Source organism: Prinia subflava, chromosome 31 (genome assembly GCF_021018805.1).
Source record: "Prinia subflava isolate CZ2003 ecotype Zambia chromosome 31, Cam_Psub_1.2, whole genome shotgun sequence".
NCBI lineage: Eukaryota > Metazoa > Chordata > Aves > Passeriformes > Cisticolidae > Prinia > Prinia subflava.
In genome coordinates, this window is record NC_086277.1 from 1,054,429 (window position 1) to 1,069,967 (window position 15,539).

At 54.8% G+C, this 15,539-nt stretch overlaps 1 protein-coding gene across 8 annotated transcripts in view; it reads left to right on the forward strand.

Moving 5' to 3' along the window:
* The window catches only part of MEF2D (myocyte enhancer factor 2D), a 76,810-nt gene extending 73,436 nt beyond the window's left edge, over nt 1-3,374 (forward strand). For 7 of the 8 annotated variants that reach the window (XM_063420445.1, XM_063420436.1, XM_063420442.1 and 4 more), the window contains 2 exons: nt 1,106-1,349; nt 2,979-3,374. In XM_063420445.1, coding sequence (XP_063276515.1) covers nt 1,106-1,349; nt 2,979-3,309 — 575 coding nt within the window. In that variant the 3' untranslated portion in view covers nt 3,310-3,374. The remainder of the gene's footprint in view (nt 1-1,105; nt 1,350-2,978) is intronic. The other variant, XM_063420443.1, reaches the window with a different exon arrangement.
* The last annotated feature ends 12,165 nt before the right edge of the window (nt 3,375-15,539 follow it).

A 15,539-nucleotide genomic window follows, 5' to 3' on the forward strand; every position in this document is an offset into this window, starting at 1 on the left:
GCACAGATGGGAATGCCCCAGGCACAGGTGGGAATGCCCCAGGGACAGGTGGGAATGCCCCAGGCACAGGTGGGAATGCCCCAGGGACAGGTGGGAATGCCCCAGGGACAGGTGGGAATGCCCCAGATGCAGGTGGGGATGCCCCAGGGACAGGTGGGAATGCCCCAGGCACAGGTGGGCATGCCCCAGGCACAAGTGGAGATGCCCCAGGTACAGGTGAGGGTGCCCCAGGCAAAGGTGGGAATGCCCCAGGCACAGGTGGGAATGCCCCAGGTACAAGTGGGCATGCCCCAGGCACAGGTGGGGATGCCCCAGGTACAGGTGAGGGTGCCCCAGGCACAGGTGGGAATGCCCCAGGCACAGATGGGAATGCCCCAGGGACAGGTGGGAATGCCCCAGGCACAGGTGGGAATGCCCCAGGCACAGGTGGGGATGCCCCAGATGCAGGTGGGGATGCCCCAGGTACAGGTGGGTGTCAGGGAGGGAAGGAAGTGTGTCTGTGCCCTGCACACCTGGCTGGAGGTGGCTCTGGGGGTCTCACATGCCCATGGCTCTTCCTGGGGGAGGCAGACCCAGCTGCTCTGGCCACTGCTGTGCCTGGGGCAGGGGCACTGCTGAGGGCTGTGGGGTGTGGAGGGGGGAGGTCCTGCCAGCAGCTCATGCCTTGAGGGTGGAATACAACTGAATATAGGGAAGAAATTGTTTACACTGAGGGTGGTGAGGTGCAGGCACAGGCTGCCCAGAGAAGCTGTGGCTGCCCCATTCCTGGAAGTGTCCAAGGCCAGGCTGAACAGGGCTTGGAGCAACCTGGGATAGTGGAAGGTGTCCCTGCATGTTGGACTAGATGGCCTTTAAATGTCCCTCTGGTGGCACTTAGTTGGTGTAGTGTTTGGTCAGAGGTCTTTTCCAACCTAATTGATTCTGTGACTCCAGCACAAGCCATTCCACACACACTGGTTGTGTCTTCTGGCCAGCATCCCTGTGCTCCATGACCCAGCATTCTGTGTATTGGTGTCTCTTGTGGGTCTCCATCCTCTGTCAGTGCTCAGGGCACTGTGGGGGCAGGTCTGACGTTGGAATGACTGCAGGGCTCCTTCCCTTGCAGATTATCAGCTGACGAGCGCTGAGCTGTCCTCGCTGCCAGCGTTCAGCTCACCTGGAGGGCTGTCCCTTGGCAACATCTCTGCCTGGCAGCAGCAGCAGCAGCAGCAACAGCAGCAGCAGCAGCAGCAGCAACAACAACAGCAGCAACAGCAGCAACAGCAACAACAGCAACAACAGCAGCAGCCACAGCAGCAGCCACAGCCACAGCAGCAGCACCTGGTCCCGGTGTCACTAGGAAACTTAATGTGAGTGACACAAGAGGGAAACGGGGAATTCCTCTGAGGGTACCAGACCTGCAGAGCCCCATCTGTGACTACCCCCTGCATTCTCCAGACTCCCAGTATCAGGCCCTGGTGGGTCCATGCAGTGTTCCTGGGGGGCAGGAGCTGTGTGCCCATGCACAGCTGCAGGAGCGCCCAGCACAGCTGGCTTGTGAAGTTTGGGGAGTCCTGTCCCTGTAAGAGTGACCCAGAGTCCCTGGCTGAGATCTGGGGATGCTCTGAGAGCCTCGTCCTGCCTGTCCACTGTGGGATTGATCCCTGCACTCCCCTGGGGGGAGCTGAGAATCAGCCAGATGGGATGGACAGTGCAGGATGAGGTGTTGGAACTGTGCCCTGTTGGTACAGAAGAAGGTGGCTTTTAGTATTGCAAAGAGATTGCTTTTCTCCAGGGCACAAAATACAAGCACTTGCATCTTAGAGCAGGATTCTTGGAGTGAATCCGCTTTTAATGTGGAATAAAGCATCCACACACAGAATTACACAAAGATTTAAGCACTTGGCCGTGATCACATTGAGACCATGGGACAAAGAGAGGCAGGATTTGAAGAGGAGGGATCAGTGACTGCCCCAGCCACTGAGTCAGACACTGACACTGACATTTCCAGGTGGATGGATGGGTGGATGCATGGATGGATGGATGGATGGAGGGATGGAGAGATGGATGGATGGATGGATGGATGGATGGATGGATGGATGGATGGATGGATGGATGGATGGATGGATGGATGGATGGATGGATGGATGGGTGGATGGATGGATGGATGGAGAGATGAGGGGGGATGAATAGAGGACTAACCCAGATGGACCCTAACCCTAACCCAGATGGACAGATGAAGGGGTGGGATAGATGGATGAGTGAAGGAATGGATGGAGGAGTGGATGGATGGACCAGGTTTTTGTGGAGGAGTTTTGTGTTTCCTCACTGCCTGGTGCATGTTTTCCAGGCAGGGCAGGCAGCAGCTTCCTCAGCAGCTGTCTGGAGCTCCTGTGCTAGTTGGGCCATAAGATGTGTGGAAAGCCTGGACAAAAATATGTTGTAGTAGAAGTTGAGGAGGTTCCCAGTTTTGAGCAAAACCACCTGGCTGAGCCCTGTGCTGGGTCTGTGCAGCCCACAGGGATGCTGGGGCAGAGCCATAGGGACACCCATGGGACATGGGTATCACAGCCTGTCCCTCTTCTCCATGCATTTGGGTCATCGCTGAGGGACAGTGGGTGGGGTTGGGGCTGGATCATGGGGTGCTGGAGGAGGAGGGATGCTGCCCACAGGGTCTGATCCCAGCTCGGTGGCGATGCATCCTGGTGACTGCACAGTTATGAATTCTGGAGTCATAATTTTGATTCTGAAGTCATAATTCTGATTATGAATCCAGATTAATAATGTAATCCAGGTTTATAATCATGGGTTCATTCGGCTGTAGTGTGTGCAGGTTCTGAATTCTGTGCACTGGAGGGTAAAAAGCCACCAAAAAGATAATAATGAGAGATTTCGCATTATCTCCTCCTCCATCTTTTTCTCCCCCTTCCTCCCCTTCTGCTCTCTTCCTCTTCCTCCTCCTCTCCCAACCTCTTCCCCCCCACCTTCCGGATGCCCAGACAAGGGAGCCACTTGTCCCACACCACCACTTTGACTGTCAACACCAACCCCAACATCAGCATCAAGTCGGAGCCCGTCTCGCCCAACCGGGAGAGGAACACTGCCACCCCGCTCAGCACCTTCCCCCACCAGCCCCGGCACGAGCCCACCGGCCGCTCGCCCGTCGACAGCCTCAGCAGCAACACCAGCTCCTACGAGGGCAGCAGTGAGCGGGATGACCCCGCCCGCCCCGATTTCGGCTCATCCCTGGGCCTGCTGCGACCCGGCAGCGAGCCCGAGGGGGAGAGCCCCTCCGTAAAGCGCATGCGGTTGGATACCTGGGTCACATAACGGGGCCCCGCCGTCCCTGGGAGCTCCAGCAGGGCCACGGGGAGGGGCTGGGAGGGGCGGGAGGGGGCGAAACGGGTGATGGGGATGGGCTGGGGGTGGGTGGGGGGAAATTATCATAAACTGCCTGAGAAATAGCTTTAGGATTTTGTAGGCATTCATTCTAGCGCAGCAGGCGACGCATGCAGTACATACGGCGCTCCTCGGCCGCGGGTGTGTGGGAATGGGGGCTGGGATGGAGTGTCCGTGTCCTCAGCAGAAACAGCAGCCCCTGGCGATGCTCCCCCGCGGGCGGGCGGGCTGGGCACTCGGTGCCCACTGGCTGGCAACACCCCCTGGGAAGTGGGACCATATCCCTAAGGCAGAGCGCCTGCAGCAGGATGGGCTCCAGGGGGAGATGGGGCACAGAGCACCCCCAAAATGCTCTTTCCTGGCCATTCCCGGGTGTTCCTGGGTTCTTGTGCAGGGAGGGGCAGTTCAGACATGACCCAGCTCTCTGGATGCTTGAAGGGCTTTGGTAGGCACAGGTTTTCCTCCAGAAGGGTTTTCGTACACCAGTTTTCCCAAACCAGCTGGGAAGGGAGGGTAGGGTGTCTGGGAGAGCCCAGCTTCAGTATGAAGCAGGATGTAGCCACATCCACAGCCTGTTTGAGGCTCCTGGGTCCTGGAAAGCTGCATCAGGGGAGGAAGAGGCAGATTTTTAAGGCTTAATCATGTTTGTATGAGAAGTGGGTGCAGGCAGCGTCCTTTCCTACCAGAGCAGGGAATTCCTCTGTTTCTGACCAGAGTCACTGGGACACTGGAATTCCTATTTCCCAGGAATGCCTCACCTCCACCTGGGCACAGCAGGTGTGTGCAGAGGGGATGCGTCACTGCTGGTTTTGAGAGCAAATTGTGGATTTTAGCAAGCAACATCGATAGAAGCATTTTAAAAATGCGCTCTAATTGCACATGGGCCAAAGCTTTGAATCAGGAAAATGGGAAGAAACTATTCTTTTATTGAAAGATGCAACTGAATTAATGATCCTAATGAGATTTTGCCTGAAGGTTTCTAGGCCTCAAAAGGTGATGGTGAGCTGTGCAGAAGATCTGCTTGAGCCTTGAGTATTGATTTAGTGGAAGGAAAACGGAAAAACCAAGGAATTTCCTTATGTTGCCACTTGCTCTGGCAGTTTCCCAGGGCTGGGTGACAGTGCCCTGATCCCAAAACGCACCAGCCTGCCCATGGTTGGAGGGTTTGGAGGAGAAGGGACCGTTCCCAGCTGGCACAGCCATTAGGGATGGCCTTTCTCCCTGCAGGCGCTCTCCTCAGGGACGCCGGTCCCCCGTCCCCCTCCCAGCTTGCTGCCCTGTCACCCTGTGCAGGGACACCCCAGTCCCACTCATCCCTGTGCTCACAGTCCCAAACTGGCACAAAACCTGCCCGGATGCCACCTTTGGCAGCTGGAACCTGGCTGGCCCTGGGGGCTGTGGAGGAACTGGGAGCTGCCTGGGCTTTGGCTCTACCCTGAGACACAGCAAAGGGAGAGGAGCTGAGTCACCGTGGGGTTTATTCCCCTCCTGGATCCCTCTGCCAGGTGCCAGCAGCCAGCTCAGCCTCAGAATGAGGTGGATGGCATAAAAACATCCCAGGATGAGGGCAAACCAGAAGCAAATTTATGGGGTTTTATAAACTTTTCCCACCAAAGTATTTATCACAAAGTTTCTGATTGGAAAAACAAGACAAAAAAACCCTGATGGTTATTGTGAAATGAATAGGGCGGCCTAAAGGGAGTGGTTGGAGGAGGAGAGGAAATCCTTCAGAAACTGGGTGAAAATCAGTCGCTGTTTGGGTGTGGAGACCCGGTGGAGGGTTCAGGGTGTGGTGGATGCTCAGCAGTGCCAGCATTCTGAGTACCCACTCCTCACCAACATCCCTGCTTGTGGATCACGGCATGGAGAGATGTGCCAGATAAAATCCCCCCCTCCAGACCTTGAAATACCAAATTCCTGCCACAAAGGCTTTTCCAAATGACGGCTTTACTCAATGATAAATTTGGAATTCCCTCTCCTGTTCCCGTGCTCTGGAAAGGCCTTGGTTAGGCAAGGCGAGCCCTGTGGTGGTGGAAAGGACCCCTGGCAGGTTTTGTGCCGTTCCAATCCCCCGTGTCCCCTTCCCGAGCCAAACCCAGTGGGCACTACTGTGTGCCAGGGATGCGCTCGGGTCTCACCCCCAGAATGCTGGAGGCAGAAGTGGATCTCCCTCCCTCCCTCCATCTCTGTCAGCCCTTTGGGAAGCGGGAGAGATGCCGTGGATCCTTCCTCGCCCTCGCCGACGCCCGACCTGGTGATGCCGGATGTACTGGACGCGCACCTGAGCTCTTTGCACGGCCTTGCTTTGGAAATTAGGCGGGATAATGACGTCTCATCGCTCTCGTTTCGTACTTTATGTTTTGTTTTCTTCACAAAAAAACAAACTCAACCCAACGAGCCGGGGTGTGCCCCGCTGGGAGCGGCGCGGCGGGAGGGCCCGGCAGAGCCCTGCTCCAGAGACCCCGGCGAGGAGGCAGCAGCGCGGACCCCCAGGCGCTCGAAGCCGTCGGTTCAGAGCAGCCGTGACGGGGGAAAAAACCAAAAAACCACATTTTTTCTCATTAACTTCATGCCCTGACTCCCAAGTTCACACTTCTGCCTGGAAGCTGAGAGCCTGGAAACACAAAACCCAAGACACAAACGCTCTGGGTGACGCAGATGCGGGTTGAGGTGTGCCTGGCGGGGCAGGCACCGGCGGCTCGGTGCTGTGCCGTGCCAGGCCCTGCCGTGCCGTGCCGGGCCAGGCTGGGCTGTGCCGTGCTGGGCCATGCTGTGCCGTGCCAGGCCAGGCTGGGCCGTGCCGGAGCGGATCTGCAGTGAGAGTTCATCCCCTGCGGGACTCGACCATCCCTGGGCTGGTGCCACGGGCAAGTACGGCTCGTGGGGAGGCGGGGGTGCCCCGGGGCAGACACGGCGTCGGCCTCACGTCGCAGTGGAAGGGGTTTGGGGGCTGTTTGTGGGGGTGTTTAATTTTGTTGGGGGCTTGGGGTTATTTTATTATTATATTCTTTTTTTTTTTTTTTTTTTTTTTTTGTCCGGGTCATTATCCTTTATTTCCCCCCAGACTGTAGTATATGGTAAACTCCTCCTAATTTTCAAAAGACAACGAGAAGAATGACAATCTTAAGAAACCAACACCCTCCTTTGTGCTTCTATAAATACGTTTCTGATCTAATTTTATTTCTTGTGCTCATCTGTACTGTTGACAGTTACAATTGTGTATAATTTTTTTTTTAATTTGGAATTTATGCGTTGTATAGGGTTTAGTTTTAAAATATATATATATTTTCCATTTTTTAAAAAGGGGTGTTGCAAAAAAAAATTGCACGATTTAAATGACAATAGTTAAAATGCTGCAGTTTTTAGAGATGTGGAAGCAAAATGGAGCTTATTTATTCTCAAAGGCTATAAAGGTGTAAAATGCATGAAGAAAAAAAACATTTACAAAAAAAAAAAAAAGACAAAAAAAGTGTAACCTGAACAAAGTGTAGCGTTAAAAGATTTTAAAGGATGACAACAACAAGAAAACAAGAAAAAAACCAACAAAAAAACAGCTAATATATTGTGTTTGGGCTAGTTTGCTTTTGTTTTTAATTGTTCCTTTTTTGGAGAATGAAATACATTTGTGTATATTTTCATATAAGAAGTATGCACTGAGATGTTTCCAAACTGATATATTCCTTTCTAAACGTGTGGTTACTTACCAAAGTCTGTTTCTGATCTTTACCTTCTAAACTCTCTGTGGATCCTCCAGCCCGCACCAGGTAAGCCGGGGCGGGGGCAGCGGCATCGCCCCCTCCCCTCCCCGCCGAGCGCCCGGGGGTGCCCAGAGCTGGGGGCTGGCAGATCTGGGGGCTGTGACCCCCGGCCCAGGAAGGCTGGTCTTTCCCAGGGCTTGGCAGAGCTGGTTTTGGGGTGTTGGGGCGGGCTGGTGCCAGGGAGCAGCGTTGGGGGGCAGAGGCAGAGAGAGTTCATCCCCTGCAGGGGCACGGAGAGGATGGGGAGTGCCAGCATGGCCCGGGTGTGCCAGCATGGCCCGGGAGTGCCAGCATGGCCCGGGTGTGCCAGCATGGCCCGGGTGTGCCAGCATGGCCCGGGAGTGCCAGCATGGCCCGGGTGTGCCAGCATGGCCAGGGTGTGCCAGCATGGCCAGGGTGTGCCAGCATGGCCCGGGTGTGCCAGCATGGCCCGGGAGTGCCAGCATGGCCCGGGTGTGCCAGCATGGCCCGGGTGTGGTGCAGAGAGGAGGAGGAGGAGGAGGAGGATGGAAGGAGGAGGTCACTGGGTGTGGCTCAGGTGCTGCTGCTGCTGCCAGCTGTAGGAGCAAGGATGGGGTGGGAAGTCACTTGCCCACCCCTGGAGGAAATTCGGGGATGGAGCAGGACCCGAAATAATAGATAGAGCCTCAAATACTGGGCAGGGCTGCTGGGGGGCAGTGAGGATGGTGATGGGTCTGTGGGGTGGTCCCGCCCGCTCTTGGGGCTGTGGATCAGCTGAGGTGATGAGGTGGCATTGGGTGGTCAGCGAGGGGACAGGGTGACTCCGTGCTCCAGGGGCTGTTTTGGGGGACAGCAAAGAGCCTGGCTGTGCTGGATGTTTGGATGAGGGGGGCGATGTTGAGGGGGTCTGGCAGTGGGTTTTGTGTGTGTGAGGGGCACCTGAGCCTCACAGGGGTTGTGCTTGTGGCAAGGAGTCTCTTGGGGCAGGGGTTTGTTGCAATTTTTGTGTGTTTGAGGCCACTGCCAGGGTTGGGGTCTGAGGGCAGTGGAAGAGTTAAATCCAGAGCTGGTGGCAGCAGGCCACACGTGGGCCTGGGGGAAAGCGGGATGAAGAGGAAGAACATGTTTCCTTTCCCTTCCCCTTTTTTCACTTCCCTCTCCAGAATAATTTCAGCAAACCAAGGACAAAGCAAATTGACAAAAACGCCACCTTTTCCTTGAAAATGTCACCTACACTTTTTTCTCCCCTTGTGTTGCTTGGTTGGGGGATTCCTCCCATCACTTTGGGTGCAAATTGGGATGTTTGTCAGCAGTCCTGTGGAAGAGGCTGTGAGCTGCTGCCAGCCCAGAGCTCAGCTGGGGGTGAGGGACACTTGGTGCCCTGGGGGTCCCCTCCACCCTCACAGGGAGAGCATCCATCAGGTGGGGAAGGAGCATCTTCCCAGCCACTCCTTTAGCTCTGCCATCTGGGGTGCCACATCTGCCTCCCATCCCTCCAGCTGAGGGCACAATTTGGGGGTGTTTGGGGCATTTTCACCACCCAAATGATGAAAATTCACCCCCATCCACCTCTCTCTGGGCTGTGGGAGAGTCTCTAACAGTAGCCTTCAGCTGAAGGTTTGCTCTGGTTTCCGTTTCCCACATTTATCCTTTAATTCCACCTTCCCCTCTCACTTCACTTTTTTCTCTCTCTTTTTTTTTTTTTTCCCTTCCTCCTGTTTCTTTTCCACAAACAAACCCCAACCAGACCCATAAACCAAGTATTATGTTTTCACTACCTCCATCCATCACCGTTCCTTGTCCAATGCAGGAAGCCACGCTTGGGATGTAAGAAGGCCTTTCCCCCTTTATTTTTCCCTTTTCCCTGGCAATTTTATCTCCCTTCTGTCCCTCTGCCCCTCCTCTCTCTAGTCTCTCACCTGTAGTATTTTACCTGGCTACTGTAATTGTAAATAGCGAGTTTCAATCTGTTAGCAATGGTAACAGTACAGAAAACTGGTTTTGGGGTTTTGGTTTTTTTTTTTCTGTTGTTGTTGTATTGATATGAAATGAGATTATATTTTTGTCAGAGTATATTGTAATAATACTGACTTTGGACATGGCCGAGTTGTACAGCGATTTCTTGTTTAACCCTCTTGGCTCTTCCCGTGCCTCCCCTCCCCAGGTTCCCGTGTCCCACACCTGCACCGTGCCAGGCTCCTGGACAGGAGCAGGCAGTGGCTTTGTCCCACTGCTGCTTTTCCACAGGGCTCCCCACACGCCGGCGTGTCCTCCGTGGGTCCGAGAGGTCAGCAACACCCAGGAGGGTTTGAGTGAGCCTTGGAAACGGGGAGGTCCTGGGTGTGCAGGGATGCTCTGGGTCTCTGCTATGCTCCAAGGCACCTTGGGGCAGTGAGCAGGGTCATTCCTGCTCCCCTCTTTCCCCTAGCAAAGGGAAGCGCCGGTTCCTTCCCGGTTTCTTCCTCCGGAGCTCCGCTCTCTGGAGCGGTGCCTGTTTGAAATGTGCTTTACTTAAGCCAGAAGAGGGTGGTGTGGCTCAGGCTGCGTCTCCGAGCAGGCTGGGATGGTTTTCTGGGAGCTGAGGTTTCCCCACTGGGTGGGGATGGGCAGCTGCTGTCTTCCCCAGCCCCCCACATCCACTGTGGGCCATGGGGGGATCCCAGCACTGTGCTGGGGGACAGGGAGGGGTTTCTTCGATTCAGATGGGTTTTCAGAGCGAGGTTTTCGTGCCACTGAGGCGTAGAGACTGGCCCAGGGACATCCTCTCCCCAGGGAAATGCTCTGTCAGGCAGTGCTGGGCTGTCCCCGTGGGCTCCTGCCATCTCCAGGGCCCAGGGGTGAAGCAGCCCACCTTGGGCCGTGACTCCCCTCCTCCCCACGGCTCTTTTCAAGCATTTGCAGGCAAATGAGATGTTGGAGAGGTGGGGACCATCTGCTGCTCCCGCTTCGTGTCCCCCATGGCCTCCGGGTTGGGTCCTCGTTCTCCCCCATCCCCTTGGCTCCCCATAGCTCAGTTAAGCAGGTAGGTGTTAGCAAACTCTGGGGTGTCTGCAGAAACCTTTGTAAAATAGACTAGACCCTTTAAATGATGCACTAAAAGGAAAAAAAAATGCCCCCCGTCAGCTTCTCTGTGTGATGGTTCATTGGATGTCCCCGCTCAGCCCGTCTGCACCGGCACAGGCAGCTCTGCATCCTCCCCCCAGGGTGCTGCACAGGTAGAAACAAAACAGGACGTGCACTTCCCCCGAGGAGTTTTATTTATTGTTTTGAGAAGCAATTTAAAAGGGAAAAAAAAAAAAAAAAAAGAGAGAGAAACTGTATCTATTATATATATATATATATATATTTTTAACCTCTTTTTTTTCCCTGATGCTCCTCCACCCGTGTGTGTGGGTGTGTGTGTGTGTGCGAGTCAAGGGATTGGGCACCCATGGGTGGCAGCCGTGGGGTAGCCGTGGGCAGCCATGGGGCAGCCGTGCCCGTCCCCGGCCGGGGCACAGGGGCCAGGGCGTTCCCTTCCCCGTGCCCAGCTCTCCGGGCATTGCAGTGGGAGCCCAGCAGCAGCAGTGGGAGGGGAGGGAGGATTTATGTCGAGAGCTTGTGATGTTTTAACCGGGATATTTGACTTAATTCCATCTTTCTCTGGAGTGTTTGCACCCGCGGGGTCTGGCCTGACTGAGAACCTCCCGCGCCCTGGGGACGCCATCCCCGCTCCCTGTCCCCATTCCCTCCCGTCCTTGCTCCCTTGACAATCAGTGGCTCCTTCCCAGGGACTGCAGCACGTGGTTGAGACGTCTATTTCGTTTTTTCAATATTCCTTTTTTTGTGCTGTATGGTGATGCGTTATTGTATATTCCACAATAAGAAAAACTATATTAAAAAAATGATGATAATAATAATAATAACCATGAGAAATTCTTATGAGTTTTGTTTGGAAACTCTTTCACTATATTTGTTGTAAAGAGGTTTACTATTAAAAAGAAAAAAAAATACACGTTTCTGATAATTTTCTGTGCCTCTGGCTCGTTCTTTCCTGCTCTCTGCATGGCAGGGTGCAGCAGGGCGTCACTCGGGGCTGCAGCACCAGGTCCTGGTGAGGTGGGGATGCTCCGGTGTCACCTGCAGGGTGCAGGAGCAGGGGTGACCCCGCTGTCCTGCTCACGGGTGCCCAGTGTCCCCTCCCTGTCCCACCTCTGAGGGATCCAGCCAGGATGTGGAACAGGACTGCACCCCTGGCTCGGTGGAGAGGCTGCCCCGAGGCAGTGACGGCCCCAAGGCTGTCTTGGGATGCTTTTGGCTCCCTTGGGATACTCCTGGTGGAGATGGTGATTCCCACCAGCTTCTGGTGCCTCCCTGCAGTCCTTGGGCTGGGATGGATACCCCAAGATCCCCCAAGATCCCCCAGTATACCCCAGGATACCCCAAGATACCCCAGGATACCCCAAGATCCCCCAAGAGACCCCAGGATACCCCAAGATACCCTGAGATACCCCAGGATACCCCAGGATACCCCAAGATCCCCCAGGATACCCCAAGATCCCCCAGGATACCCCAGGATACCCCAAGATACCCTGAGATACCCCACGCTGTGGCTCCCGCAGGTCCTGGCAGCCTCCCTGCAGGTCAGGCGCTGCCTTTCCAACCCGAAGCTTCTCCTGGTGGGGTTGGACCAGCCCCTGATGCCCAAGGAGAACCATTTGGGCTGGATTTTGGGCATGGGCCTCCCTCCAGCTGGAGGTGGATTTCTGTGAGGATGTCAAGTGAGCGTGATCTGAGGACGTGTCTTTGGGGTGGCCTCTGGATTCAGGATGTGCCCAGGAATGCTTTCAGGCTGGTACCTGCAGGAAGGGCAGCAGGGCCTGGGACCCTCACCCCAACTCCTGGTTTCAGTTTTGAGCCCCTCGTGACAAGAAAGACCTTGAGGGGCTGGAGTGTGTCCAGAGAAGGGAATGGAGCTGGGGAAGGGGCTGGAGCACCAGGGGCACCTGGAAGAGCTGGGGAGGCTCAGCCTGGAGAAAAGGAGGCTCAGGAGGGACCTTCTGGCTCTGCACAACTCTTGACAGGAGGGGGCAGCCAGGAGGGGGTAGGCTCTGCTCCCAGGGACAGGGACAGGTCAAGAGGAGATGGCCTCAAGTTGTGCCAGGGGAGTTTTAGGTGGGGTATTAGGAAAATTCCTTCATGGAGAGGGAGTCAGGCACTGGCACAGACTTCCCTGTGCTCTGGTGGTGTCCGTGTTCCTGAAGGGATTTGAGATGTCTGGATGTGGCACCTGAGGACTTGCATTAGTGCTGGCCTTGGCAGTGCTGGGGGAACAGTTGGACTCGATGACCTCAGAGGCCTCTCCCAGCCTTAAATATTCCATAGTTCCGTGATTTTAACGAAACCACGCCAAAATCCCAGCATAAATCACCTTTCCACCCCCAACTGATGCAGGGCAGGGGGAGATCTCCCTCTCCCGGGTTCAGCCTCGGTGCTTTATTTCCTTTCGTGCTCTCACAGCCCGGTTCTTCCCGCTGCCCCTCGGTCCGGGCTCGGTGGGGGATGGGGGAGGGGTGGGCGCGTTTTCCCGTCGCGGCCGCCAGGTGGCGGCAGAGGGCAGCGCTCAGCGGCGCTGATTGACAGCTGTCAATCACCGCTCCGGGGGGGGTTGGAAATGGGGGTGCCAGGCTTTGGGGCCAGCCCGGAGCTGCGGTTTGGGTGCCCTTTTTCCCCTGTCTCGTGTGCTGCACGGCTGGGGAGTTCCTCGGTGTGGAATGAATTCCTCGGGAATGAGCGGAGCCAGAGAGGTGCTGAGTGCGAGCTGGGCACGGGCACGGGCAGCGCAGGGAGGCAGCGCTGTGCCAGGCACAGCCACAGCAGCGTGGGCAGCAGGGGAGGGGGGATCTGCCTGTTTGGAGAACAGGCTTTTGGAGGTATTATTATTGTTGTTATTATTATTATTATTATTATTATTATTACTATTATTATTATTATTACCTCTGGTGAGACGCCCCTGCAGAGCTGCCTCCAGCTCTGGGGCCCCAGCACAGGAGGGACCTGGAGCTGCTGGAGTGAGTCCATCAGAGATAATCCAGGAGCTGCAGCCCCTCTGCTCTGGACACAGGCTGGGAGAGCTGGGGGTGTTCAGCTTTGAAAAAAGAAGGCTCCAGGGAGATGCTGGAGCCCCTTCCAGAGCCTAAAGGGACTCTGGGCTTTGGACAAATGCCTGAAAGGACAGGACAAGGGGAATGGCTTCCCACTGCCAGAGGGCAGGAATAGATGGGATACTGGGAGGGAATTCTTGACTGTGAGGGTGGGGAGGCCCTGGCACAGGTGCCCAGAGAAGCTGTGGCTGCCCCTGGATCCCTGGAAGTGGTCAAGGCCAGGTTGGACACTTGGGCTTGGAGGAACCTGGGATAGTGGAAGGTGTTCCTGCCCATGACATGGGGTGGGACAAATTGAGCTTTGTGTTCCCTCAAAACCCAAACCATCCCCTGAGTCAGTGGGATGCTGACCGAGATGCTGACCCCCTGCTGACCGAGACAGTGACAGCAGAGTTCAAGACTTCCAACCTGTGCAAGTGAGTCAAGGACCTGGACCATCCCTGCCTTCCCCTCTGAGGCTGAGGAGAAACCACAGGGCTGACAGCAGTCCCTGAGATTTGTTTCCCAGTCATGGGAAGAGATGGTTTGAAGAGTGGGATCAAAGCCATCCAGCTCCGAGGGGCTTCTCCTTGCAGGGCTTTGTATCAATGTGCTCTGTTGGCTGAATTTGCCAGCCAGTCCCAAAATACCCCACACAACATTTTTGCTGAAAGCACCATTTGAGGCAATCTGCTTTTTCCAAGGAGCGGGCTGGGAGCTGCGGGAGCCAGAGCCCTTGGACAAAGCTCTCGCTCTTCCCTGGCCAACTGGAGCTGGGAATGGCAAGGCTGAGGGTTTATCAAAAGACACTTTTGGGAATGGTGGATGATTCTGTTTGTCTCACGCTCCCTTTGTGCTGGAGGTGCTCTCTGGGAAGTGGCTCTGCTCGCCAGGGATGTGGCAGCCAGGGGAAGAGGGAGAAAAGAGAAAATCCTTTGCCCTGCTCACTCAGCTGGCAGCCTGGGAAGGACCTGGAGCTTTTTCTCTCCTGTATTTCCAAGTTTCAGTAACGGAGGAGGGTGGAAGCTGAAGTTTGGTTCCTCCCTGTGCACGGGTGACCCTTGGTTAGAGCCTCTTCCAGCTCCAGGTCTAATCACTCCCAGCAGCCACAAAGTGTTCTCTGTGTGGTCAAAGAGCAGTAGAAGAATAGAAAAAGAGTAGTAAAAGAATAGTGAAAGAGTAGTAAAAGGGTAAAGCCTAAATTTGTATTTTTAAATTTTTAAGATGTGGTCTCAGCTCAGGAGAAGGAACCTGGAGTCAGTAGTTTGAGGGAATAGAGGTGATTTCAATCTCTTTTTGACTGTATTTAGTGTGAGGAGATGCCCAGGGAGGACCTTTCCAGAGCACAAAGTTTCTATCTGTGGAATCCCCTGCTTTGCACTGCTGTGTGCGCTTGCACCCCAAGACGCTCCAAAAGCTCCTGGCTTCTCCACAGTGTTTATTTTACACCCACCCTACTCACACTTTGAAGTCGGTTTAAGCAACAACAACAAAATTATAGGCCCAGTATAAATCTTTAATCAGAACATGTTTCCCCCTCCGAGCCTGCACTGCTGTGCACAATCAGAATGTAAATCAAAAGAAAGCGGAGTAAATTATTCATTGGGAATCTATTCCTGCTCTCCCTGTATGGGAGACTGGGAGGCAGAGTTCGGGTGTGTGGCTGTCTCGGGACTGTGAATATTCACTCCAGGAGCTTGAGCTGTGGCCACAGTGCCAAGGGAGGGACAAACCCCAGCTTTGGTTCCTCTCTGCCATCCACGGGGGTTGATCCACGGCTGGGGTGACCCAGGGGTGGGGGCTCCACCTCTGCCTCCTCCAGCCCTTCCTGCAGGACCCCTTCTCCCACCCAGCCTGTGGGATGAGACTCGCATGGCTACACCTCCCCTGACAGCAAAAAGTGTCTGCACGGATTTACCTCTGGGGAAACGAATCCCCTGAGCCAACCCAGCACCTCAGCAGCTCTTCCCATCCCTCCCTCATCCTGCACATCGCACCCACCTACACAGGCTATTTCTGGAGTGCCCAGCAGACTCCGAGCCACACCTGCCCACCAAGCTGCTGTTTGCCCTGACGGGACACAGAGATGTTGGAAGGAGCTGAACACTTAGGCAGAGTTACCAAAGCTGTTTGGAGAACAGGCTTTTGGAAGTGGTATTATTATTATTATTATTACCCTTATCATTACCATTACCTTTATCGTTACCTTTACCACTACCATTACTATTACTATTATTATTATTACCCTTACCCTTACCCTTACCCTTACCCTTACCCTTACCCTTACCCTTACCCTTACCCTTACCCTTACCCTTACCCT